The sequence below is a fragment of the Centruroides vittatus genome, unplaced genomic scaffold (genome assembly GCF_030686945.1).
Source record: "Centruroides vittatus isolate TY-2023 unplaced genomic scaffold, ASM3068694v2 scaffold_1014, whole genome shotgun sequence".
In the NCBI taxonomy this organism is placed as follows: domain Eukaryota; kingdom Metazoa; phylum Arthropoda; class Arachnida; order Scorpiones; family Buthidae; genus Centruroides; species Centruroides vittatus.
Window position 1 is genome coordinate 387,229 of NW_027122665.1, and position 27,959 is coordinate 415,187.

General features: G+C 32.0%; 1 protein-coding gene across 5 annotated transcripts in view; it reads left to right on the forward strand.

Moving 5' to 3' along the window:
* LOC136986141 (peripheral plasma membrane protein CASK-like) overlaps positions 1–27,959 on the forward strand; it is a 108,167-nt gene that overhangs the window by 51,879 nt on the left and 28,329 nt on the right. For 3 of the 5 annotated variants that reach the window (XM_067283615.1, XM_067283612.1, XM_067283613.1), the window contains exons 15-17: positions 488–573; positions 3,438–3,506; positions 21,390–21,419. In XM_067283615.1, the coding sequence (XP_067139716.1) occupies positions 488–573; positions 3,438–3,506; positions 21,390–21,419 (185 nt within the window). The remainder of the gene's footprint in view (positions 1–487; positions 574–3,437; positions 3,507–21,389; positions 21,420–27,959) is intronic. The other 2 variants (XM_067283614.1, XM_067283616.1) reach the window with 1 other exon arrangement.

The following is a 27,959-nucleotide window of genomic DNA, read 5'->3' on the forward strand; positions in this document are numbered from 1 at the left end:
GTGTTTATATTAACACATTATATATTGTGTATTGTGTATTAACACCTGTATATAAGTACTACTGCAAGAATGTTAACTAAAAGACTGGCAGAACATTTGGATGACATTATATACAAGAGGCACACCACTAAAATTGTCAAGGAAACTTTGGATCGTCTCTATGAGCCCAATATTTATGATGATCAACAAATCATTTCATAAAGTAAACTTGTCTGTTTAATACTATTTAAATTTCAGTTTTATTTACGATTAAGATTATTATAATAAAGTTTTTCTTCAAATGATAAAATATGGTAAACTTAGTTAATTTTTTAAGTAAATGAATGGAATCAAACCCTTGGTAACATTGTCTATTGTATTGAATAGATTGAGATTCAGTTAGAATTTAGATAAAATGACAAATTTTAAATTATGTGCAAATATATATTAATGCATTTCATATTTTAATTTCAAATAATTAAATTAATGATTCATTTTTTTTTATTAGCCACTCTCCATGTGGGAGATGAAATCAAAGAAATTAATGATGTTAGTGTTGCTAATCAATCAGTAGATACGCTTCAAAAAATGCTGGTGAGTAAATTTATTCAAAATATTTTTTGAAAAATTTGTGTTAAATGTACTTACTTTTTACAAAACTTAAGTAAAAATACACTGAACTATATTTTTTGTACCATAACAGAAGTAGAACTTGGGTTTCATCTGTAGATCATTCTGCTGCTGGCCATAAGTGGTCAGCTTTATGAACGAATTTATCAAACCTAAAAGATTGAATTAAAGTTTTGTGTTGTATGGGTATTGGCTAAAAATAAATAGGTTCATATATATAAACATTCAATCCACTAACCTGAATTTTAATTAAAATCAAACAATCTGCCAGATCATAGGCTTTATTAAGACTAATGTTAATCATTAAACATAAAGTAATTTGTTAATTAATAAACTGAAACTTTTCAATAAACACTGGCAATCACCAAAAAAATCTTTTTTACTCATTCTCGCAAAGTTTATTCTGAATTGTAAACATTTTTGGCTTTATTTAGCGGCCATTTTAAGTAAAAAGCTGTTCCGTCTATCAAACTGTCAAAATTTAAAAAGATTTTTTGAATGTTTGATGTATGGAACAGCTTTTTACTTGAAGAAAGCCTCTAAATGTGGCCAAAAATGTTTGTAATTTCGGATAAACATTGCTGGAATAAGTAAGGAAGGTGGGTTTTTGTGAGTGTCAGTGTTTAAAGAAATTTGACTAGCTGTACTTGGTTAAACTACCATCTTGTGATAAATTTATTAATTATAAATAAATAAATTTTTAATTTTAATTTATAAAGGTTTAGAATAAAAGAATTGGCCACACGTCTAGTCAAATTACTTTATACGTAATTATTAAAATTATCCTTACCATAGCCTGATAACCTAGTAGATCATTTGGCCATAAATTAAGTTCATATGTTAAATATAATATATAATAACAACTCATTTATATTTGCATTAAATAAACAGTAATGTATTTTTAAATAATAATTTATATGTAATGATAAAAATTTCAAAGTTAAAAGTTCTTTTTCAGCCTAGGATGGTGTTTAATGTTGTTAAAGTTTTATAAAATATAGTCCCATGTTGTTTAAAAACATTGTCAAAGAACATTTGTGTAATAAAGAATTGATATTTATATTCAGACAATTATACATTTTTATATCAATGTGAGGATTGCTTTCTTATTCTAATGGGAAACAAATTCTAGTGATTGTTGTGGTTTGTGGAACTTCCAGTTAACCAGTAATAGAAAATCTGACATTTAAGTCTGTACATATTAGCAGACATAAACAGAACAAAGATAATGGGATTAAATGAATCCCATATAGTAACATAACACTTTTTGGAAGACTTCTATAATATCTTTTTATATTCCGGGCTGTTATATCTATAACAGAGGGAAAGTATGGTGATCAGTCAAAAAATGACCCCTAGGATTTTTACACTTTTGGACTCAAGACATCTTGAAATGTTGAGAAATGCAAAATAATATGGGGGTAATATGTATATGTATGGATGTTTGTGTGTGTGGGGCACGATTTTGTTCACCCTGTGTGAAGTTCAATAACCCCTGTGCTTTTTGTTGAAAATTTCTGAAATTTTGCATGGAGATTTGTTTATTAGGGGGATTGATGCTGTTAGATTTTGGTGGTTAACAGTCAGGGAGTGTGGAGATAAAGGGGTTCGTATGTGTCTTCAGTAGAGTTGGACTTAATGACTATTTTACTCGTTATTAGCACTTACAATTTTTTATGAAATCTATCCTTACCCTGAAAATTAAGCTCTGCCATTTTATAATAGTTAAAAATATAAAAGGGTTTTTTATTAAAATATGATAAGAGATGGTGCCACCAAATGTTTATGATCTGCCGGAAAAGTTTAGCAACTCATAGCTGAATTTTTTCTTGTTTTATTTCGCCCCTAACTTTTTACTCTTCCACAGTGCTTTACATTACAAAATTTAAAAAAATTATTCCTAATTAATAGAAATATTATTATTAATACTATATATTAAAACAAAAAAAATAAAAAGTATTTTGTTTTAATGAAATAAATGGAATTCTGGGATTCGCTATGATGTGAATTCTATGATTGTCTGCAGACATAAACTCATCTGTTCTGATTTACTAACATTAAACAATATACTTAATTACCAGATTTAGATGATCTTTAAATAAATTATATATGAATTAGTTAAATTTCTAACTTAAACGTAGCCAAATAAATCTGGCAGTTAGATATTTGATTTAAGATTAACTGTCTGAATGAGAAAGAAAAATGACTCGTGGTGATAGAAAATAATAAAGAATTTTAAAATATGGATAATACAAAAACTCATAAATAAAAAATATGAATTTTTTAAAGCCAAATGATCTGCCGTATTATCAGGCTATATAGCACGTGTGGCTATTAGCCACAATTGCTAGACAGAAGAATGAAGGAGGAAGTGTGATATAAGTGTGAAAATTAACACTTTTAGCTGAACTGGGAAGCAATGTTAATACTGCTGATTGGTCAGATTTCATTTTAACAAATTCGAGTGAAAATGTATGGTTTGAATTATTGCTAAACCCATCAAAAACGAGAAAGTTCAAAAATGTATCATTTTGAAATATTGTTTGATATGTGAAAAATGTTGAAATTCGATTAGAACTTGTGTACGTTAAGAAGCTGAAGCTGCCCCAAAATAGAATGAAAATGTTCCTTTGTGAAAAATATTTAAACATTTGGCTACCTGAAAGTATGCATTTTTGTACAAATAATTATTATAAAACATTAATATTTAAAAAAAAAATAGTAATAGCATTATATTCTGCTAATAGTTATTATCATAAAATATTAAATACATATACATATATTATAATTTAACAATTTCATCATCTAAGATTTAATTAATATTTCAGAGAGATGCAAGAGGCAGTGTAACATTCAAGATTATTCCTAGTTATTATAGTGGTCCAGCATCTTGTGAGGTAACATTTTTATTCTGTAATAATTATACTTAATTCTCATATTTAATTTACATAACCAATACCAAACATGAAAAACATCTTATTTATGGTGAATTATAAAACATCCTGAAATTTAATGTTAGGTTTTATTGATCGGCAATTTCAAACAGATATCAATGTCTCGACAGCTGAGGCAGTTAACACATCAGGATATTATCATGTGTAATTCAGCAATCTTAGGATATTATCGTGAGTAATCTCTCCTGGATATGTTTGGGCTTGTCCCTCATCATCCAGCCATTCTATTATGGTATGACTGTCAAGGTTAAACCCACGACGAGTATGGAAAGTCCCTCTTATTTAAAGTATATTTGCTGGTATATTTCTGAAGGTTTTGTCGGTGTTATTTACTAATATATATCCAGCTGCAGGAAGATTTAGGTCCCTCTTATTGGCCGTACGGTAGAAAAAATTAAAAACAAAAAATCTAACATGAATCTTTAAAATGTATTTAGCAATTTTACTTAAAATTTTTTATTTTTAAGTCATCGTTATAATAGTATTTTTTCCTTTCTTTTTAATTTAAAGACATTGTACATAATTATTTACTTGTCAAATATTAGTTTACTTTATTTTTTTCCAGCGTAAATTTAATGTCGAGTTTTTATATTTAATTAATCAAAATTTATTTCCGGGGATGTTTTTCATGATAATCGTACAGTTATAATAATATTATTAAATTAATTTTAAAGAATTTTAATATATTTATTAAGGTAAGATTGACACGAAAGAAGTTTTTGAGATGTAATTGCATCATTTATTATTTTTGTTTTTTCATAAAACTTAACGTTTACAAAATATCTATTAAATGTATCATTAAATTAAGAAAAAATTTCAAATATTATTTTAGCTAAATTAACTTTAAATTTACTGAGCGTAATAATAATTTAAAATTTATTTCATCTCAACGAACGTAATCAAAATATAATCATCGAGGGATACTTATACAAAAATTTAATTATGAATTACACTATTAAAGATATTTTCTAATTTGTTTTGAATTATAAAACAGATTTAAATTTGTTGTGTTTTTTTTTTTTTTTCCCTAGATAATGGCGTAACTTAATTACATAAGAAAATTTTCTAATTATAATTTTGAAAAAATGAGATTTTATTATATAAATAAATATTCTTTTTTTAAATCCAAATTAAGTTTTTTTTTCTAAAGTTTATATGATATAATTTATTGATGTGAAAAAATAAATGTACAAATTCTGTAAAAATTCATTTATTCGTGAATAACGGAACAGGGAATTTCAATTGGAGAAGTTTCAAAATATTAAAAGATTTTTTAGATTTAAGTATTAGTAAATACAGAAAGTGTATACAGTATATACATATTTTAAAGTGGTAAAATATAAAATATTATATGTTAAGTTTGTTGATGAAAAAATAATACAAAAAAATCTCAGTGTTAAATATTACACGAGAACAAATGGCACCAAACACAGTTATGAAACATTTATTTTAAAATACGGGCAATGTCTCGAAGACAATATTTGCACCTCGATACGACGAACAATTAATGAAAGCCATTAAAATATATATTAAAACAAATTATTGCAACAGATAAAAATATAATCGGGTTTAAATGTTTTCTAACAATAACAGCATAAACTTAAGACATTAAAGAAGTTATTAATAAAGAATTTAATTGTTAAAATAACCATAATAACAACTAAAAATTAGAAAAAAAAATGGGTGTATTAATATCTGTTGATTCTTATCAAAGGATGTTAATGACTAATTAAAAATAGCATGTTAACTATAAAATATCATTACACATTCAAGATTTAAAGGTATGAAAAGTAATATTGTTAATAATTCAAAATAAAATAACAGAATGTATAATAAATTAAACTAAATTAATTAAGATAAATTATAATATTCAAATATAAATGTGGATAAATAAATAACCAGTCAGGGCAACCCTCCATGCTGTTGCTTTAAGCTGGTTATTTATTGATCCACCTTTATGTATTTGGAAATGAATTGTTATGGAATTAGGATGGACACGTGCATTTACCCTTGGAGCAAAAATTTATATAACGATAGCGCAAATCCATGAATTTAAAGAATAGAACTAATATATATGATTCTCTCATTGTACCTTAATAGTTTTGATGATACAATAACAATCTTAAAATTTATCAACAAAAATACCTTTGCCTGTTATATAATTAAGGCTCCATTAGACCGAATAGTTCAGATTTAAGGTTTTTGTTTTAATGCCATGTTTGATTTACAAATAAATTTAAATGGAATATTTTAAAACATAATCAAAAATGATACAGAAACAATACTTCAAAAACCTTTAATATGCGGTAAAAATTATCACCAACAATCTAACGTTTTCGGTCAACTTTATTGACCCTTTTCAGGATCAAACAAGAACCGTTATTTCAAAAAAATTCTATTGCCAAACATATAATTTAGAACGTTTTAAAAAACCAAAGCCGCGCAAACTCGGTTTGCTCTTTTTTATAGATGCATATCGGCCGCTTTCCAAGCCGATGGGACCCTACAGGATTCTCTAAAATTAATACTTTGCTCTTTTTCACTGTATTTACAAATATGCCAAGCCTCCGTATACTTAAGCTGTCTTCTATTTGCTACTTTTTGTATAATTTCTGCACCGTCCCAATTGATCGACACCTCCGATGGATCTACAGTCGCATAATTTGCTAATGTCGTAATGGGTTGCCCGTACCTTATGTTCCTTTTATGCTCTTCTAATCTTATTGCCAGTGATCGTTTTGTGGCCCCTATATAATATAGTTCTTTTTTTTTTTACCTTTCGTCCTGCACCAGTATTCTGTAAATGCCTGGAACCATCTTTCTGTCTATGGGTGCTTTGTCATTTCTTAGCAACTGAAATATAGCAGGGTTCCTCTTATAGGCTGTTTTCTTATTTTTCTCTATTTCTATTTTCCTGTATATGTTGCTTAATTGTGCCCTATACTCCATTATGGTTAATTCTTCTTCTTTTCTCATCCCCTTATATTCGTTGCTTCCTTTTTCTGCTTCCTGTACTGAAGCCTTTACTCTACTTTTCTTTATTCCTACTCCTTTTGCTAGCCTCGTGATGTAATCCACTTCCTTTCTTGCGTCTTGCACCTTGCTACAGTGCGTGTACGCTCTTTTAAGCAGCGCTCTGAATGCTGCCATCCTATAGTTTGCAGGGCCATGGGAGGTCCCTTTAAAACGTTCTAAATTATATGTTTGGCAATAGAATTTTTTTTGAAATAACGGTTTTTGTTCGATCCTGAGGAGGGTCAATAAAGTTGACTGAAAACGTTAGATTGTTGGTGATAATTTTTACTGCATATTAAAGGTTTTCGAAGTATTGTTTGTGTATAAATAAAAATGTTTTCAATAACAGTTATTTAAAAGAACAATAAAAGTAAATCTAACCACAGGCTAACTATTTTTTGCACTACTTTTTACTAATTTATTTAACTTTAGATTTACACTTATATGTAAAATTTACTGATCTAATATATATTTTCACATTTTGGATAGTTGCAAAGGAAAGTGCATTAGATTATTCAGATTGAGCATTGCTGTTTCTGTTATAACTAGCACTTTAATGTTAATTGTATTGTTTTCTACAATTGACATTAAAGTATTTCTTCCAAATCAGATTACATACTTTTTTCTATTACCATGTGGCTGTACGCCATATGTTTGTATATAGTTTATATTTTATTATTATTTTTAATTTCACTTCCTCACGCTTTTATCCCCTTTTTTTTCTTTACCTATTGTTTTTCCTCTTTGGAATGTCTCTCCGAAATTCCTTTCCTTATATGGTCATCGTATATCCCCTAAAACAAAGAAAGGGTGCACAACCCCTGAGGGGTCGAGTACAAAACTAGAGGGCAGGAGGGTCGTGAATGAGAGAACAAAAAGGATTCGGACTCAAGAAAGAGGGGAGTGAGAGGAGCTTCTGGTGCGTTCTGGCAGCATGCAGAAGAGAAAGAGTAGCATTTCATAGACGGACTAAAGAATTCGTTGTGATTGATCCATTTTGTTTGTGATCGATTCATGAGAATTAACTGTGAATTTTGGCATCTGAATGGTCGACAAGCGAATGAACTGAAAGGAAGAAGAGAACCCCCTCTACATATTTTGTGTAAGACCCTCGCCAAGGACATTATAAAAGAGACCGATTCTTCGAAGACCTCAAAGACCAACGCTGGGTACCCCCTTTCCTAACTTCTTACATTTTCTTACCTGTCCTTTATTCTCCTCCTTTAGTTTAATATTAGTTTTAATTTTCAGTTTTTATTCGTGTTTGTAATAGTATAAGATTAGTTTTAATTATTTTCCCTTTGTTGCAAGCTATATATGAGTCAGGGAATTTTTGTACACTATTGCTCGCTCATATGATTATTTCCATCTGTTGGGACAGAAAATATACTGGCATCCTAAAAGAACCTGTAGCTAATAACTTTTACCTAAATTACAATTTACCTTTTTCATTTTTATTTTGGTTTCACGTGTATTTCTTTTAACAAAGAAAATAACTCATTCTTACAATCATTTATGCTAGGGTTGTGTTTTTTTTTTATTGTTCTAGTGTCTGTATTTTAAAACTTATTCTGACGTTATTAAGTTTAATAGACAGTCAAAAGAATGTACCCCTATTTTTTTGTTTGTTATCATTGAGACTGTTATAAAAGGTTCTTCAGCAATCTTCATTAGCACTTTTTGTTTAAAATAAAAGTAAAGAAGTGTATTTCACAGTGTGTATTTGAAAAGATTTTAGTTCTTTTATCAAACTGCAATTTATAAATACTAGCAATTATAGTAATAGAGAGACTGTAGTCGGTAAATATGCACTTTATCACTTCCTATTAACACTTGTCCATATATTAATTAAGATAAAAGAAAAATAAAAGAAGAAACAATAAGATTAACTCTTGGAATACCAGTGTATATCTACTTAAAAAAAATGTGTAGTCTTATAACTCTTTCCTCCTCCTGGGTGCTAAGAGGGTCTTTTTTAGCAAATCCTTTATCAGTTTGGACAGGCTCACAATTGGGATGTTGGGTGGTGAGGGACAGAGCACGACATTTCTGGATGAACAACCTTCCAAAATATTCCTGAGGTTTTTCGACCTGTCCATATCTGATTTCAGGTCCTCGGAGTGGTAGGTTGCACTTTAGTTGCTTGGCTATCTGGCCGTCTGTAAGATTACACTATAAAAATTTTTCAAAATAATAACTTACTTTATTTGAAGAATATAAATTCATAGAAAAAATAGTTCAAAAGCTTTCAGACTTGTGCCCATTTCTACGAATTCAAAAATCTTAAGTTAAAAAGAAAGAATAGAACAGTTTACCTTAGAAATATTCACTGATCTCTAGTCTTTTTACGACTAGAGATTGGTGAATATTTGAATACAAGAAATTATTTTAAATCTCAAATGTAATGTTGTTAAAAAACTAAATTTTAATACTATAAACACTTCCGATATTGTGTCATAAGTACAGACAGAGTATAAGACCTCTTTGGCACCTCTGGTTGAATTTGTGACAAGAATAGAAGCACAATAGATCTTGAATGTGTTTGATTGCTTTGAGTGCTTCTTTTCTTAAATAAAAATCTGCAGTAGATGAGAATGAAAACAATCTTTAAATATATTAAAACAATTATTGATTAATCTATAGTAATTAAGATAACAGTTTCTACAAAGAAAATACCTCAAAATTCAAATTTTAAGTTTCGTTTCTTAGAATTTAGTAAAGTTTTTTTTTTTACTTTTTGTTTTACTTTATTAATTTATTAATGTATTAAAATAAATAAAACAAGTTAATAATTTATTTAATGTGGCACTCAGCTACAAATTGTATTATTATTTATGAACAAGTGGCTTCACCCGCTATTATATGATACCACTAAATAATAATAGAATTTGTAGATAACTGGCCAACCCTCCACTCTCTTCACTCCTAACCTTGCTTGCTTCACTTCCTTTGCTAAATCTCCATGGGGCAACCCAACTCCCCCTCACTTCGCTTGTTTCAGCAACTTGTTCACAAATTTTGTGATGATTTATCAGTTTCTGGTGTCACCATTTTTTTTTTTTTTTTTGACAGAAAAAGTGTTGTGATGATTGTGAGGTTTGCTGACCCAGAAAGGGGAAGTTAGTTAAACTCGCATCAGAATGTACGAGGGGTTTATAACTGTATATGGGTAGTGGTGGACGCATACTGCCTCAGGTACCTTTACAAACAAAACCTGTTTATTTTATATAAGAAGGACTTACGAAGTGTTTCAGGAGATGCTCTTCTGATGAAGATCTATAAAGAGTTCATGGATGCAAATTTGTAGCTGTTAGAACCTCGTTGAGTCATTGGGGCTTCGGGGTTGTGTCGTGCATAGTGGATGGAGGATAACGGCAAAGCACAGGCAGGAACGGCAGAACTTCATTAGGTGCAAAGGCACACAAAGAGAAGAGGAGTGCACGGGTCACTTTGGATGGTACAAAATGTCAGAAATCTGTGCTTTGCCCTTGAAATTTGGGGTTTTAAAGGATTTCATCCCCGAATTTCCTACCCTGATTGGTTCTGGTTCTCTCTTGTAGTTTCCCAATTGGTCTCCTCCCTTGTTTCCAGATGGAAATATGATTGGATCGTGTCACGAGAAAGATTGCTCTTCAGTGTTCAAATTGACACCATCCCTTGACTCTGACTGGGAGGTGTTGATGGAAATTCAAAACAAAGGTGTATTTTTGATCTTTATGGTCTCCATTCTGACATTTTAGAATGTTAACAGGCAAACTCAGTAGTTTCCTTTTGTGAAACCTCCTTATTTCCCAACTCAGTTTAACTTTGATCATTTGTATACAAGCGTCAGAGTCAAAATTCGAACTCTTCAGCATGACTCTGATTTATTGCTTAACACATATCTGAGTTGCACTCTGGACTCACATTGTTTACTTTAGTGTCATGTTCATTTATTACATTTTTCTATTTAAGATATTTTTAGCACAGTAATTAATGGGTTTGGACTTGGTATGGAACCTCACATAATTTTAAGCTAAATATTTTATATATATATATGTATGTATAGAGTAGATAAAATGATTTTGTTCATTAAATGTTTGAGATATTAGAGTATTCATGATCTGGTTAATGTTCAAATTCAAGAAGAGTGATATTCACTTATCTCTAAAACAGAATATTTTTGATATCAATATATTAAATGTAAAACAAACTAAAATAAAATAAGAGCCAGGACATTTATAACATCTTCATATGAGAAGCAAGTATTTCCAGACATTTGGTAGACTGTCTTGAGCATTCACAACTCAATTTTCCAGATTTCTTTTATAAATCAAAATGGATTTTGAGTACTGTTATTTCCTGAATTTAACTTCTTTGGCTTAAGCACTTTTAACTTTATTTCAAAGAATAAATCGAACTCACTTGTGCCTATTGACCGGTGTGAAATAAATAACTTCAATTCAACGAACGTTTTCTGGACGCCTTCCGTGTCCTTCTTCAGGTTAACTGCTGGATTCTATTATTTTTAAAAAACTGCGTTCCGATCTTTTAAGAACAAATTCAAATGAAGATAGTTCGAAAGCGCGATGACCATCGCGCATGCGCTATATCTGTCGTGCTCCTTGTCGTACTGTATCATATTCTTTTTAATCTTTTTATTCTTTTTTATCTTTGGGTCACATGATTTCATGTGTTATCGGACCCAAATAAATCTTTATGCATCCTCTTGTAATAAAGTTTGCCAAGCAAGCGAAAGAGTTATCTCGTCGCGTGAATTAATGCATGTTGTTTTAGTTTGCGCTTTATGTATCTCTATCGCTTCCAGCCATTTGAGGTGTTCCATCCGAGTCGTTTTAGTTATTAGCGTGGCCCCCGCGAAGTCCACATTAATGCCCGGTTCAGAAGCGTACACTGCAAGCGACGTGGTAGCTCTGTTGTATCTTATATCCGCCTCGTGTTCTTTAACCCTGACTTCCATAGAGCGTTTCGTTGATCCTATGTAGATCAGATCCCTATTAAATCTCTCGTCCTTTATCGGGATTCGGTATACGCCTGCCATTCTATTCGGGTCCGATGGGTCCTTTCCGTTACGTAACAAAGTGTAAATGGTTGGGCCTCTCCTATAAGCAACGGTGACCTTACGTCTCCTTGCGATAGACGCGTATACGGATTTCAAGGTCGGGTTATATGTGATGGGTATTCTCTCCACCTCCGTATTTTGGTTGTTAGTTTGTGCCACTGCAGGTGCGTTTTGGCTCATTCGTGCTCTTTGGCGTTCCGCCATTCTTGGAATAATGTTGCGGTAGCCGTGTATATCCGCAATCTTCTCAATATGTTTCAACTCTTTCTTAAGCGCTTGTTGAGTGGAAGAGTGCGTGTATGCCCGTCTGACCAATGATCTAAATGCTGCTATTTTGTATTGGATCGGGTCGCATGAGTCACTCGGGATGTATGTGGGGCTTGCACATTGTTTGCGATACACAGAGGTATGGATGTTGTGCGAGTCAATCCTGATATCCACATCCAAAAAATGCACATTGGTATCACTATGTTGCTCAACTTCGATTGACAGACCATACGTGTTATCATTCATCTTTTCTACGAATTGCGCCAAGTTCGGTGTTGTCTTCCATACGATGATGACGTCATCTATATAACGTCTGTATAGTAGGATATCGTTGGTGAATCCCGGGAGTGTTTTGGATTCGAGTTGTCTCACCACCAACTCACACAAGTCCCCTGACAGTGGACTTCCCATCGGGACACCCCGCGATTGTGTGTATGTTACATTTTTAAATTGAAACACCGACCCGTAACACATGAGGTGCGCTAATTCCAACACATTCTGGTGGAGGGCTGTGTCATTTACTTTCGTAAACAGGAAGTCTCGAAGTGCGCAAAAGCACGGTGGTATCTTGATGGAAGGATACAACGATTTAAAATCCAGCACCGTTATGTAAGCTGGGGAGGTGATCTGTTTCAACTGAATGATTAATTCTTCCGGATTAGAGATGGTGAACTGATATCCGCTCATGTGTGGAACAATTATGTTGTGAATCGCTTTTTCCAACTTACGGGTGGGAGCCTTGGTTTTATCCACAACCGGACGAAACTGTTGGCCTTCTTTGTGCGTTTTCGCGAACGCAAATAATTTGGGTACGTCCGGGGTATCCATTGTGATGTTCTTTAGTTCTAGCTTCTTGGCCAATTTCGAGCACGACAATCTCTTAACTCGTGAATGTAGTTTTTCTACCCAGTTACTTCCAACCTGATTGCATTGAGTTGCGTCTATGTATTCCTTCAGCCCTTTCTCGTATGTTTCCCTTTTCATGATTACTATGTTCTTGGTTTTGTCTGCTCTGGTGATCGTGACCTTGTTCAGACGTGCCCATCTAACCGTGCGTTTGATATTTTCTCTCAGAACTAGAAGTTCCTTGGAACTCCTGTTGTTTTTAATTTTGAGTGTGGCTACCCATCTGTAGTATTCTTTCTGCGTGTCGGTGAGGCCTCTTATCAATAGCTCTAAATCCGGTATCGTGGATGTGAAAGTTTCTGCATTAGGACGTGTCGGTGCGAATGTTGGCCCAAACTTGAGAATATCCTTGACAAATCCAGGGATTTGTAAATTATCCCACACAACGTACGGGCATTGATGTTGTCTTTGGTCTTTAGGGATTTGGAACCTTAAAATCCAATTCAGTTTCTTGCTGTACCGCTTTCTTAGATTCATTCGAAGTCTATCGGCCATGTTTATGATTCTATTATTTTCCATCTCCAAAAGGCGGGGGTCCTGTTGGAATAATATGTTTTCAACTTGTATTAGTTTCGCTAGACTGGAAAATACTAATTTTTTGGTCGTCTTTATGGCCCTGTTCAAACACATCCATCTGACTTTCTTCTTTATGCTCTCATTGCCTGGCGGTAGGTGGATGCGAAATATTGTCATTGGGAACACTCCGTTTCTCTTGCATGTGTTCAGGAAATCCAGCCTTTCTCTTGCCTTAGTTAGGCCTACTACTATCTTCCGGTAATCGTTAGTCGGCATCACTGATTAACATATCATCATCCTACACACCGGGGTGTATAAAATAAATCAAACTCACTTGTGCCTATTGACCGGTGTGAAATAAATAACTTCAATTCAACGAACGTTTTCTGGACGCCTTCCGTGTCCTTCTTCAGGTTAACTGCTGGATTCTATTATTTTTAAAAAACTGCGTTCCGATCTTTTAAGAACAAATTCAAATGAAGATAGTTCGAAAGCGCGATGACCATCGCGCATGCGCTATATCTGTCGTGCTCCTTGTCGTACTGTACCACCGTGCTTTTGCGCACTTCGAGACTTCCTGTTTACGAAAGTAAATGACACAGCCCTCACCAGAATGTGTTGGAATTAGCGCACCTCATGTGTTACGGGTCGGTGTTTCAATTTAAAAATGTAACATACACACAATCGCGGGGTGTCCCGATGGGAAGTCCACTGTCAGGGGACTTGTGTGAGTTGGTGGTGAGACAACTCGAATCCAAAACACTCCCGGGATTCACCAACGATATCCTACTATACAAACGTTATATAGATGACGTCATCATCGTATGGAAGACAACACCGAACTTGGCGCAATTCGTAGAAAAGATGAATGATAACACGTATGGTCTGTCAATCGAAGTTGAGCAACATAGTGATACCAATGTGCATTTTTTGGATGTGGATATCAGGATTGACTCGCACAACATCCATACCTCTGTGTATCGCAAACAATGTGCAAGCCCCACATACATCCCGAGTGACTCATGCGACCCGATCCAATACAAAATAGCAGCATTTAGATCATTGGTCAGACGGGCATACACGCACTCTTCCACTCAACAAGCGCTTAAGAAAGAGTTGAAACATATTGAGAAGATTGCGGATATACACGGCTACCGCAACATTATTCCAAGAATGGCGGAACGCCAAAGAGCACGAATGAGCCAAAACGCACCTGCAGTGGCACAAACTAACAACCAAAATACGGAGGTGGAGAGAATACCCATCACATATAACCCGACCTTGAAATCCGTATACGCGTCTATCGCAAGGAGACGTAAGGTCACCGTTGCTTATAGGAGAGGCCCAACCATTTACACTTTGTTACGTAACGGAAAGGACCCATCGGACCCGAATAGAATGGCAGGCGTATACCGAATCCCGATAAAGGACGAGAGATTTAATAGGGATCTGATCTACATAGGATCAACGAAACGCTCTATGGAAGTCAGGGTTAAAGAACACGAGGCGGATATAAGATACAACAGAGCTACCACGTCGCTTGCAGTGTACGCTTCTGAACCGGGCATTAATGTGGACTTCGCGGGGGCCACGCTAATAACTAAAACAACTCGGATGGAACACCTCAAATGGCTGGAAGCGATAGAGATACATAAAGTGCAAACTAAAACAACATGCATTAATTCACGCGACGAGATAACTCTTTCGCTTGCTTGGCAAACTTTATTACAAGAGGATGCATAAAGATTTATTTGGGTCCGATAACACATGAAATCATGTGACCCAAAGATAAAAAAGAATAAAAAGATTAAAAAGAATATGATACAGTACGACAAGGAGCACGACAGATATAGCGCATGCGCGATGGTCATCGCGCTTTCGAACTATCTTCATTTGAATTTGTTCTTAAAAGATCGGAACGCAGTTTTTTAAAAATAATAGAATCCAGCAGTTAACCTGAAGAAGGACACGGAAGGCGTCCAGAAAACGTTCGTTGAATTGAAGTTATTTATTTCACACCGGTCAATAGGCACAAGTGAGTTCGATTTATTTTATACACCCCGGTGTGTAGGATGAGGATATATTTCAAAGAATTTTAATGTTTTTATTTAATATTTTTTTTTTGTATTTTTATGCTTATAATGTCTGCAGGATGTTTCAGAATCAGAATCCTTTTGTTCAGTTTTCATTTTAATAACACTAGAGTTCTTCACCCACCAGTGGCCAAGCGGTTCTGTTGCTAAACACTGGGAGTTCGGTCGTGGGTTCACGCCACGCTCGGATGGGCTGGCCACGTGGAGTTTTCCGGGTTTTCTCCACGTTTGTAACACTTGAAAAGGGGCCAGTTTCCCTTACAAGACTTCCCTGAAGGCATTTCTCCTCATGTAACATTGTGCACCAGAGAAGGCAGCGAGGAACCACTCTGTTGTAACTTCCCCCAGGATACACCTTAGCGCCTTACTAACCACTTATTAACCTGCGCCAGGTGCTTGCCGACGTCAGGATTTCTGATATGGCATGCAGAGAGAGTGAGTTCTTCGACTTGAGTGTATTGGAAATAAATAAATAAGCACTCTTGCTGTTCTTGTTAACAATTAAATGCCTTATGTACTGTACTTCCATTAGAAGAGAGGTGTTATTTTTTCACTTAGAACTTATAAAGTTTAGGCATTTCTTTTCAGCACAAAATGACAATTAATTTTCTTAGTTGCTTTTATCATAGATAGAATGTTGTTTGTATGGTAGATGGCTATTTTCCTTTAATACCATCTTATGTTATGTAAGCACTTATTGACTTGTGCGGGTAAAAAATATAAAACTTTTAGATATAACAGAAGGCAGTAATTACCAAGCATTTTGCTATAACAAAATAGCAATTGATTAATCTGTAATTTGTAGAAATTAATTTATTGTTCCTGGGGCAAAGTAAAATAGAAAAGGATTTGGTAACTCAATAGCTTTAATATTTCAGAACAATATTATTTAAAGGATGCTTGTGACAAGACTATTGAACTGGAAAATTATTATTATCATTTTGTTGATAATGCAGTACCAACAAAAGTGGTATAATATTCTTTTAATTACCAAAATAGATGAAACAATGCCCACAAAGATGATGATAATATTGTCAAGTCTTACATTGATACTCAGATTCCAATGTTTTACAAAAGTCTCTGCAATCTTTTTCTTGATTATCATGAATGATCAAAAATTCCACTTTAAGAGCACAGTTCTCACTCCTTCCTGCTGAACCTCTTCCTTTCCACATGACTCTGTTCCTAGAGTTCCCTGCACTTTTTCACTTACCTCTTTTATCCCCAGGAGACAGTTCAGAACCAAATGGATTCACCCGAACAGATTTGGCTGGTAATGAGTAATTCTAAATGCATAAGACACAGACTTGTTTCTTGAAAATCGTGCAAATCGTTTCTTGAAAATAGAAGTCATATAATAACATGTAAAGGCATAGGTATATGGGAACACTGTGGTTAAAGGGGCAGAGAGGATTGATTTGCTCAAAACTTTACATAAATAAAAATACAAGTACCAATTTTTTACTTATCATCATCACTGATAATTTGTTAACCTTTATGCTTTCTATGCCTGATTTATTTTATTATTATTATTATTTTTTTGTCCTTGCTTTGTCCAAATTCGGAAGAGCTGTTGACTCTTGCTCCCTTGACTCATATTCTCATGCTTAAAGAGTAAACAAGATAATTGATGTTGTTTTTCTGTTTACATTTTTAACATCTCATCTCAATTAATGCAAACTTTATAGAATATAAATAAAATTTGTTTATTTTATAATTATTTATTTAAAATTTGTTTTAAGAACTAATATATTTTGTAATTGTGAATACTTTTTTTATTAATGTATAATTATTTTATGTGAAAGATCACATAAAATACATCTCATGTATTAAAAATAAAAAAAATTACAGTGAGATTAAAAATGTAAATAAAAATTATAAGCTTAAAAAGAAACTAAAAATTATGATAAATTTAAAATTCATATTAAATGCAATAAAATTATATTTTAAGATACATACAGAAATATTTTAAAATACTACAAAATTCTTTTTCTGAATAGTTAACCAGACCAGTTAGTAGCTACGAATTGTTTTTATCTTGTGTTTATCCATCAGTTCTAGATTTAAGACATGAAGAACCTTTTTAATCGCTTAATAGTTGAGTTCTTTTGTAGATTATCTGGAACCATAATTGTTTTTTTCTACCAAAGCAATAATGATAGCTAATGCCTTGCACTCGCTCTAGGTCTAAGCCTTGGTCGGGGAGGCTTGCACTATTGTTTGCATCATGTAAACCAATCTCCCAAATGCTGAAAAAATATTCAGTTACATCGCTTGCATTAGAGTCTTTTTACGTTCATTTTTCTGTATTTGATATTATTTATAATTTTCTCATATAGAATATTAATAAATTTTATTTATAATTCTGTATACATAATTTGCAATCAACTTTAATTCATTAATTTACATCATTATGATCTTGTGAGAGGTGTTATATGTATTGTTACTAGTAGATGGGTGCACAATAGTGAAGGTTATTGGGAACATTTCAGTATGCATCAAACAGCACATTGGTGAATGCAGATGTATTAAAATGTATTCTGATATTCACCAATGAGTTTCAGTGCAGCAACCAATACACATCACACTCGTCGGCTATGGATACGGTGAGCTCTGATGAAGCAATGCGAATGACCACCTCCATGGTTATATTATTAACACCATTTTTGTTACCCGTCTGTATTAATACAAAGTTATTTTCATAGAATTAAGTCTACAAATGCCAGTGTAGCATTTGTAGACTTTATTCTATGCCAATGTTACAACATAGGTTGCTAGGCATTTTTGTAAAAGCTTTCAAACTGTTCACTGGCACAGCAGTTAAGGCCGAGACCGATGCACACAGGAATGTATGATTTCAGATGTAAAATTTGCACAATACATTAAAACCAGTTTCAAAATTAAACATTCTAGTTTCAAGTTATATAATTTTGTTATCTGTTTTAATAAAATAATCAGAATCCTACAACTGATAGTCATGTTATGATAATCAGATTATTTGCATTTTTTTTTGTTTCTTCTATTTAAACATTTTTAGAATTCTATAAATTTCATCATCAGAATGCTTTAAAAAATTGTCAAAAGTAAACTTATAACAAATTTCTGCTTAGTTCTCTATAAATTATTAATTTATTAAATAAAAAGGTTAATGTTACCTATGGTTCCAAGATGGCGGCTCACCTCTGATTCCAGCAAATAGAAGAAGGGAAACAGTGGGGATGCACATTCTAACCTAACCTAACCTAACCTAACCTATTCTAATAAATTACCATAATTATTACCAACAAAATTATTAGAATAGGTTAGGTTAGGTTAGGTTAGAACGTGCGTCTCCACTGTTTTCTTGCTGGAATCAGATGAGCCACCATCTTGGAACCATAGGTAACATTAACCAAAAAAAATAAGTAAAAAAAAAAACAATTTCTATAAATGATCCGATTGTGCTACTTTATCATAAAATACATACAAATATATTCATGCAAATTTTTCTAACAATTATTAGAACTTGTATTTATTATTTTATTATAAAAAATACTATATAATTGTTAAATTAAAATTTTTTTTGAATCTCTCCTAACATTTAATTTTTCTTTATATAGTTATAAATTATTTGCATTGTGTAGAAAGGTTGTTATAAAAATTTTCCTACACAAAATCATCTGTATCAACATCTAAAAGCTAAAACTCAATTGAACAAGATTTTTACTTTTCAGAAAATGCCAAAAAAAAAAAATAATAAAAAATTTGACATCGAAAGGAAAATGTAACGTTGTAGTTACAAGGTAAATGGTTTCCGTAATGCCGATAGACAGTTGTGCGCTAAACTTTTTGCACAGGGAGCATTTTCCCAACATTGTCTGAGAAAATGATTGAATTTTGAGTCAAGACACATGCATTATTTATAGATATATGAATGAGAAATAGTTACAAACAAACACCTTAAGTTGCTGAGAAAATTTAATAACTAACAAACGTTTTCAGCCAAATCTGTTGGCCATCATCAGGTTAAACATATTCGAATGCAAACACAAAATGGAACAAAAAATTTAAATACAAATAAATAAAATAACGGATAAAATATACATATAAGAAAGTAAAAATTAAATATAAATAACAAAAATATATAAAAAATATGTATAGGTTAAATAAATAAATATTAATAAACTACACGAAACTCTAATAAATGCAAGAAGTGCATTTATCAATAAATTATACGAAATTCTGACAAATACAAGATATGCAGTGATAACAAAATCAAGGCATTAAATTAAGAGCTATCAGACCTCTTAATTAAATATTTCCATGCCGAAGGCAACCCTTCAGCATCCCTGGCATTAATGCAGGCATTATGTAATCTGCTCTTAAATATTTCAATTTTTTCGGCACAAAACGCTAAAGTCGGTGAGTGTACAGGTTTAATGATGTCTGCTTCACCCCACTTGACTACCGAGCCTTCAACCTGCGCCATCTGAGATAGAATTGTGGCGTTAGATCTTTTGCTGATGTTGTATTTGTGCTCCCTCAATCGTGAAGCAGACATCATTAAACCTGTACACTCACCGACTTTAGCGTTTTGCGCCGAAAAAATTGAAATATTTAAGAGCAGATTACATAATGCCTGCATTAATGCCAGGGATGCTGAAGGGTTGCCTTCGGCATGGAAATATTTAATTAAGAGGTCTGATAGCTCTTAATTTAATGCCTTGATTTTGTTATCACTGCATATCTTGTATTTGTCAGAATTTCGTATAATTTATTGATAAATGCACTTCTTGCATTTATTAGAGTTTCGTGTAGTTTATTAATATTTATTTATTTAACCTATACATATTTTTTATATATTTTTGTTATTTATATTTAATTTTTACTTTCTTATATGTATATTTTATCCGTTATTTTATTTATTTGTATTTAAATTTTTTGTTCCATTTTGTGTTTGCATTCGAATATGTTTAACCTGATGATGGCCAACAGATTTGGCTGAAAACGTTTGTTAGTTATTAAATTTTCTCAGCAGCTTAAGGTGTTTGGTTGTTTGTGATTTAATTTTGCTGAGTGAGTTCACTTCAATGAGAAATAGTTAATTGTAATTACCCATAGTTCTTAGAGTGATTTCTATTGAATAAGTTCTGGAATCAGTTACAATTCTCGTCCCTCTGACCTTTATGTTGTGCCCCCAAGGAATGGGCTCTATCTCGGCTCATATGCAGTTAATAAGAAAACAACAGCCCGAGTGTCATTTTGTTTGATGAATAAATGAAATTATATTGTGATGAATTTAGTAGCAGAATGTAATAAATTGGCAATAGTACTGCGTACTATCCTTTGCAGTTATCACATCAAGAACATTTTAAAAAGTTGTTTGAAATTTAAACTGAGAGAAACTGAATGTGCTGTTGAGAATGAACAATAGGATTATATTTTTTTGACTTGCTACTCATTTAATAACTCTTTGGAATTAATTTTGTTTCCTATGAAATTTTCCTAATAGACTGGAAAGTGTATTGTTCGAATCACAATGAGTTTTGGCTCTTAACATATTTTTGTGTGTATAATCCACAGGTTATCTGCATTTAAAAGACAATTTGTAAGATGGTATGGGTTATATTTTAATTTTAAATCACTAATTAATAACTTGTGCTTTGGAGTGACGGCTGCTTCATAGGCACATGGTATACAGTAGTTCTATAAAGGACATATAGGCAGTTTTTAGTATAACACACTTCTATAGGGGTGGGTTATACAAAAGTTTTGTTTTTGTCTTAGCAATTTTCTGGAAGTTATACACTAATACAGTTTATATGCACAAAAATATGGTAGATGTTGCTGCAGACAGTTTTGAGTAGATATGTTTAATTACAGTCATCACATACATCAGTGTTAAATTATTCATTATACGAAATCAGACATTATCTTCAGGCAGTTAATAATAATACAGAAATATTTTTATTTTATTAATGCTGCTAGTATGATAGGATAGAACCACCACCTGTGATAGTAAGTATATTTATTATATATATGTGCGTGTATATATACACCCACATAGTTTATTTTATATTAAATTTAAAATATTTTGTTGTAGAATTTTCATAAAATACTCTATACAGTGTAATATTATATTATATAAATCAGTGTAAATTATACAAAATGCAATAGAGATGTTACTCAAAACAGTTAATGTTACCTTACGTATATAAAATGGCAGCTCGTCTCTGACTCCAGTGTACAGAAGCAAGGAAACAGTGGGGACGCACGTTTTCTAAACTTAACCTATTCTAATAATTTAGTTGCTAATAATTATGGTAATTTATTAGAATAGGTTAAGTTTAGAAAACGTGCATCCCCACTGTTTCCTTGCTTCCGTATGCTGGAGTCAGAGACGAGCCGCCATTTTGTATACCTAGGGTAACATTAACCCTCAAAATATAAATAGAAATTTACATATAGGTTCTATCCTCTAATATTTATTTAGTTTTTACTTTGTGCTAGAGATAAATAAATGAGTTCCATAATTATTGTTTTTCTTTATGTCTACAGTGGTGCCTCGTACTTCAAATTTAATTAGTTTCAGGAGTCTATTTGAACTCTGAATCATTTGAAATCTGAATCAGTTCTCTCCATTAGAAATAATGGAAGGTGAATTTATTCCAGGCCTTAAACAATACCCATTTTAATAAACTTGAATAGTAAATACGTATAAAAATAGAGTTTGTGCATAATGTATTTTACATTATAAAAACATCAAGTAAAACTTTATGCATAACATACCAGTATAAGTATAATAAAAGTTTCACATTATAAGTTTATTTTATAAAATTGCAGAACCTATCATATTTGATCTTTTATTGATGTCAATGCATTATCGTCATTATGCATGACCACATAAGAATGCTCTTGGTGTTTGTTGGCCGTATTTCCAGTTGGTATCTTACTTATAGTATAGTATAGGAAAGGAGACAAGGTATATAATATTTTCTGCTTTTTCATTGCTTTTTTAATGGTTAATGTGACAACATAATCTTTGAAATCTCCAGAAGAAAACAAAGTGAGAGTTTTAATATTATCCATCCATGCTTCTTATATTTTTACAGCATAATGGACTTTCATATGCAAATGCCATCTAACATTGTGTGTTTATAATTATAACATTTGGGAAACATAATGTAAAATATGTTGTGTGCAAACTCTATAATTTAAGATAAAATAACACAATTAAATGCCCTAAATAATAAATAAAATACTTAAATACTGTATAATAAAATGAGAATTGCATTTACTGGTTTTACACTGTTGACTTCTGCATCTTAGCACAGCTGTCATATGTGCCTCTTAGGCTTTGTTGCTTCCACACTTTTCTTGGATGTCATGGTTAATAAGTAGGGGTTAAATATATAACCAAATACACCAAAAATAAAATGAATAAAACACTTGAAAACGAGCATAATGCAAGAGATGCTTTCACAGCAAGAGTGAGAGATGAGTTGGTTGCACAATAGACATTTATGCAGCAAGTGCATTTTTTCACAGCATGCACAGTTTGAATGTGGATGCATCATTCAAACTCCAGAATTGAATTTCTCTTGAATTTAACATTCAAATTCTGAAAGGTTTGAAGTACAGGTACCACTGTATTACAAAAATATAGATTTCAAAAATTATTAGTCTCAAATAATAGTAATATATTTAAATCTTTTTATTATTTTGAACCTTTTGTAATTATTGTTATGTAATATTTAGTAGATTTAAGAAATAATTAATTAGTACTATTCTGTGCTTAACAATTTCATATAAGAATATAAAGTCAAGTAACGACTAGCAATTTTACATTTGTCTAAAATTGTTCGAATTAAACACGGCAGTTTGCAAATATTATGGGAAAGAAAATATTTAATATTGCAAGTTGTATCCATGTATTTTAACGAATTTCTTTAATATACATGAAATGCAGTTGAACCTGTCTATCTCAAACATGTTTATCTTGAACTTTTTTCCCTGCATTTTCAGCATAAATTTAATATATTTTCCATGTTTATCTCAAATAATTTTTTCCCAAAGCCTCTATATCTCAAATTACGGACTGAAGTGTCGATTAGCTCAGTGACTACATTTTGATAGCATAAATTGTAATTGAAAAGCACCTCTTACAATAAAATACATAGTTGCAATTTTCTCTGATTGGCTATGAGTTTGGCTTGCATCTTATGGCTCAAAGAAAGATGGGCATCAGGAACTATTGACAAACTATTTGTTAAGGTATGTCAAAAATCTTTTATTAATACCTAATACAGGTATGTACTTTTACTTGCTATTGTATTAATAAAATACCTCCGAATCAAACCTATTATTGTTTACTGTGTAGGAATTTCTATATCTTGAAACCTGTTTACCTTGGATTCTGGTAGAAAAACTACACTGATTTCGGCATTAAACTATTTCTTTTTTATTACCACTAGCACTTTCGACGAGTTTATAATCGTCATCTTCAGGTGAAAAGAATTAATTTTAAAAAACGAACGTGCAGAATGTTCTAAGGAGAACAGAATTTTTGAATTTACCTGTTTACCTTGAATTTTTTCTCATTTATGTGAAATTTGAGATAGACAGGTTCAACTGTAATTGATTTAAAATGCATACATCACAAATGTAAGTTGCAAGTATAACAGGAGAACAAAAGACATATGTTGACCAGAGTTAAATACAGTGAAATATAAATAGATATCAAGACAGCATCTAGTTACTTTGATATCTGATTGCATGAAATAGGATGTTTGGTACTCTCTAAGATGATGAAGTATTTTTAATTTCCTGTCTATAATCCTGACTGTGTAAAAAAATTTTTCAGCTTTAATGATGTGAAATATAGGCTACGTTTTATTTTTTATTTACTTATCATAGCATCTGACCTTGATAGTGTGTTGGATGCTACAATAAGTCTCATCATTTTCACTCTTGTTATGGAGAAATTTTGGAAGTTTCAGTGAGGGGTCCAAAAAGTTCATATTGACAGATGATTTAATTATTCATTCACTTTAAGTTTATTATAAATTTGAAATTAAAACTCCGGATCATACAGCTCACAAAAAATTAGTTTTACTAGAGGATGGCCTGCAGTACCTGTTGGATAAAGATATCAAATAGAAGAAGTTAATTTAGAATTAAAAATTAGAATTTAATGTCTGTCCAAAGTTACTCACAGTATGGACTATGTGAAATATTGATATATTCACATTCTCAACACCAACTACAAAAATGGATTACAAAACTTCTTTAGTATACCACATTTTAGATGGTAAATCGAATAGAAACCAGTACTTTTCTGATTAAGAAAGAAATAAATGAGGCACAAATTTGGAATCATCACATAATAGTATATGATACAATAATTATGTAAAAGTTATTTAAAAATGATCAGAGGACACTTACAAAGCACAGACTCTCCTACACATATTGACACCTAATTCATTCAGATATGTTGAGAAATTACGGAGGAATTCAGCTAACAATATATACAGGGTGAACCAAAAGTAGATGGATAGTAAATGTTAACATTTATTGAGATTACATATACAATTATATTTACTAACACAATGCATTACAATACAATTTTATCAACACAAGTGCTCAAACTGCTGTCCATCATAATTTACACAGCTTTGAAGTCTATATTTCACCATTTCACACTTCAACAAACATTTTTGCACAAGTATCTTTGTGTATTAATTTCTTACAATGCATCTCTGATGTAATGTTTCAACCATATCCATAACAAAGTTGAATATACACCATTGTTATAGTATAATCTTAACACAAACCTTATTCCACCTACTGTCCACCTACTTTTGGTTTACCTTGTATACTACTTGTATATAGATTTTTATTAGGTGCTAACCGAAATTATAATTAAACACAAATAAAGTTATGAGTTATTGTTATGTAATGTGTATTTATTGTTCATTGTAGTATTATATTTAACATTTATACATTTATTAAATGTATAAATGTGTCATATACTGTGTGTCATTAGTGAATGTAACCAATTATATGGACTCAAAACTAATTTCTGTAAGACTTGTCAACATTTTATAAATATTGAGAAGAAAATACAATTGTTTAATGAAGCTAAATAGTCTAAAATGAACATTAATGTTAATTTTATGTAAGATGAACATATATATTGCATCCACTTACAGTATGTAAGGCAATAATTTTCATGCTTTATAAAGAAGTCCCCTCTTTTTTGTAAAAGAAAACATATCTTGCACCTCTATTTTTTCATAAACATATACAGGTATACCTCACCTTATGTCGGTAATTGGTTCCAGGAGAGGCGACGTAAGTCGAAAAACGACACAAGTCGAATTTACTTGTGTAGTTACGACGTAAGTCGAAGCTACGGTGGAAAACGCCAATAATGAGCACTTAAAGACCGCTAAATAAGATGACAACACAGAAACACAGATGTTTTCATGTTTCATTCTCTAGGATTTATGATGGTTATATTAACATTTACTGTAAATGTACATATTTTAATATAATTTTATGTGCTTTTAACGCTTTTCTAGTGATATCACAAATTCAGTATTTGTGGCGGACGGATGTAAAGTCGAATAAAATGACTTAAACTTGATTTTTATTATTCCATATACTTTTTTGACAAACGACGTAACTCGAAGTATACCTGTACTAAACTTCAGAAATACAGTTACTTTAAGGAAATCAATTGGTTTCTTGATACTCAAAAATAATTTTTTATACAACAATTCATACTTGTAATGGCAGAAAGTAGTATAAGTTGTGAAGTCGTAAGTCGGAAATTCATTATATTTTATAATTCTTGACTTTGCTTTAAGATAAATTGTTTAATTTCTTTTCTAGATTTGAAAATATTTTTTTTTTAATTAATAAATGTTAATGAATGTTGTATCAATTTGTTGCTGGTGTGCCAAAAAAACAAATAAATGACAATGCAAACTTGGGCAAATATATATATGACAACAGTGGCGTGCCGTTATTGGAAGCGATGGAAGCGCCGTTTCCACCTTCCAATGACCTTCCTTGTATTTTATAAAATATAAATTTTCATATTTTAACGTACTTTAAATTAATTAAAATGAATATTTTATTATAACTGCATTATGTATCTTTTACAAATTTCTATACTACATGTGAAAAAAAACGATAAGATTGCTATTGTATATTCGAATAATTCGGTGGCAGAAGGAATGTCGAAACCGGGTCAGTTTCTAATCAGCCAGATTACATAGGCATTAGCACATGCGGTTTACAGAGCACCAACATCACGGTTTAGCTGGTAGAAGCGACACACGCGTAAAGAGTACGCGACTTTATATCCCAGAGCGGTTGTGGGCTGTTAGCCGCCTGCTAGATATTCGGCCACCCTCGCCCAATTATGTGAATCATGAGCAGACTAGATCAACGGCGGGCAACCCGCGGGCTAGCTACGGCTGGCGAAAAGTTTCTATCCGGCCCGCAAGATCTTTAATAGATTATTAAATTGGAAAAATAACTAATTAATAGTTATTTTTCCAATTCTTTGTAATTTTCGAAAACGATAAGAGAAATAAATGTAGTAATTAACTTTTTATATATTTATTTCATATTTGCAGACTAAAAAAATTACGAGTCACAAGACGGCGTCAATTAACTACTACGGCGCGGAAAAAAACGTAAAATTTATTCTGGCCCATGTTATAAAAAGGGTTGCCCACCCTAGACTAGATTTATAACAACCCAACCGATAGGAGTTTACTGGCACGTTTTTATGATAGTTCTGTATAGTTGACAGGAGTTTTAAAAAACTCCATTAAAATATTTGATATATTTATTCTGCGTTTATTCTGCTCTCCCATCTTATATTACTTACAGATTTCAATGTTAAACCGGTGATATTACGATTTAGTACGTCCCATCTGTAAGGGGATGCAGAAGAAACGTATACAATTCTAGTACAGTGTTAAAAATTAACTGTTACTTTGGCAGCATCATTTACAACCAAATTTAATGAATGAGACGTACAGTACATACAATGGTACAAAAAAAAGCTCTAGAATTTATTTTACTTAAATTTACGATTTATATATCCGTCGTCATAAAAATTTGTCTTTCCACTGTTTTCCCAAGACTACAGATATTCAGGTACAAAGTAACTGGTTTCGACTTATTTCTACTTAAGAAGTGACTAAATAATTAAGAGATTAGGGAATGGGGACATAAATAAAACCCTGTTGAAAGAGCCAGAATTTTACTTCAACAAAAGCTTAACAGAACCAATCACTCGCTCAGTACAGTGGGAAACTGATTTCCGTGTACACCTGGTATTAAAACGAATTAGTTAGAAAACGAATGACTATTAAGTTTAACATAGTTAGATTTTTACAGCTACGGTGAGAAACGTTTAAAATTTACAACAGCCCTGTGGCGTCCTTTGAGATATACTAGTGATGCGACAAAAGAGGCATTTGACGTTGACCGGTATCGGCACCCTCGGGATTTGGCACGCACACACTCACTACACAC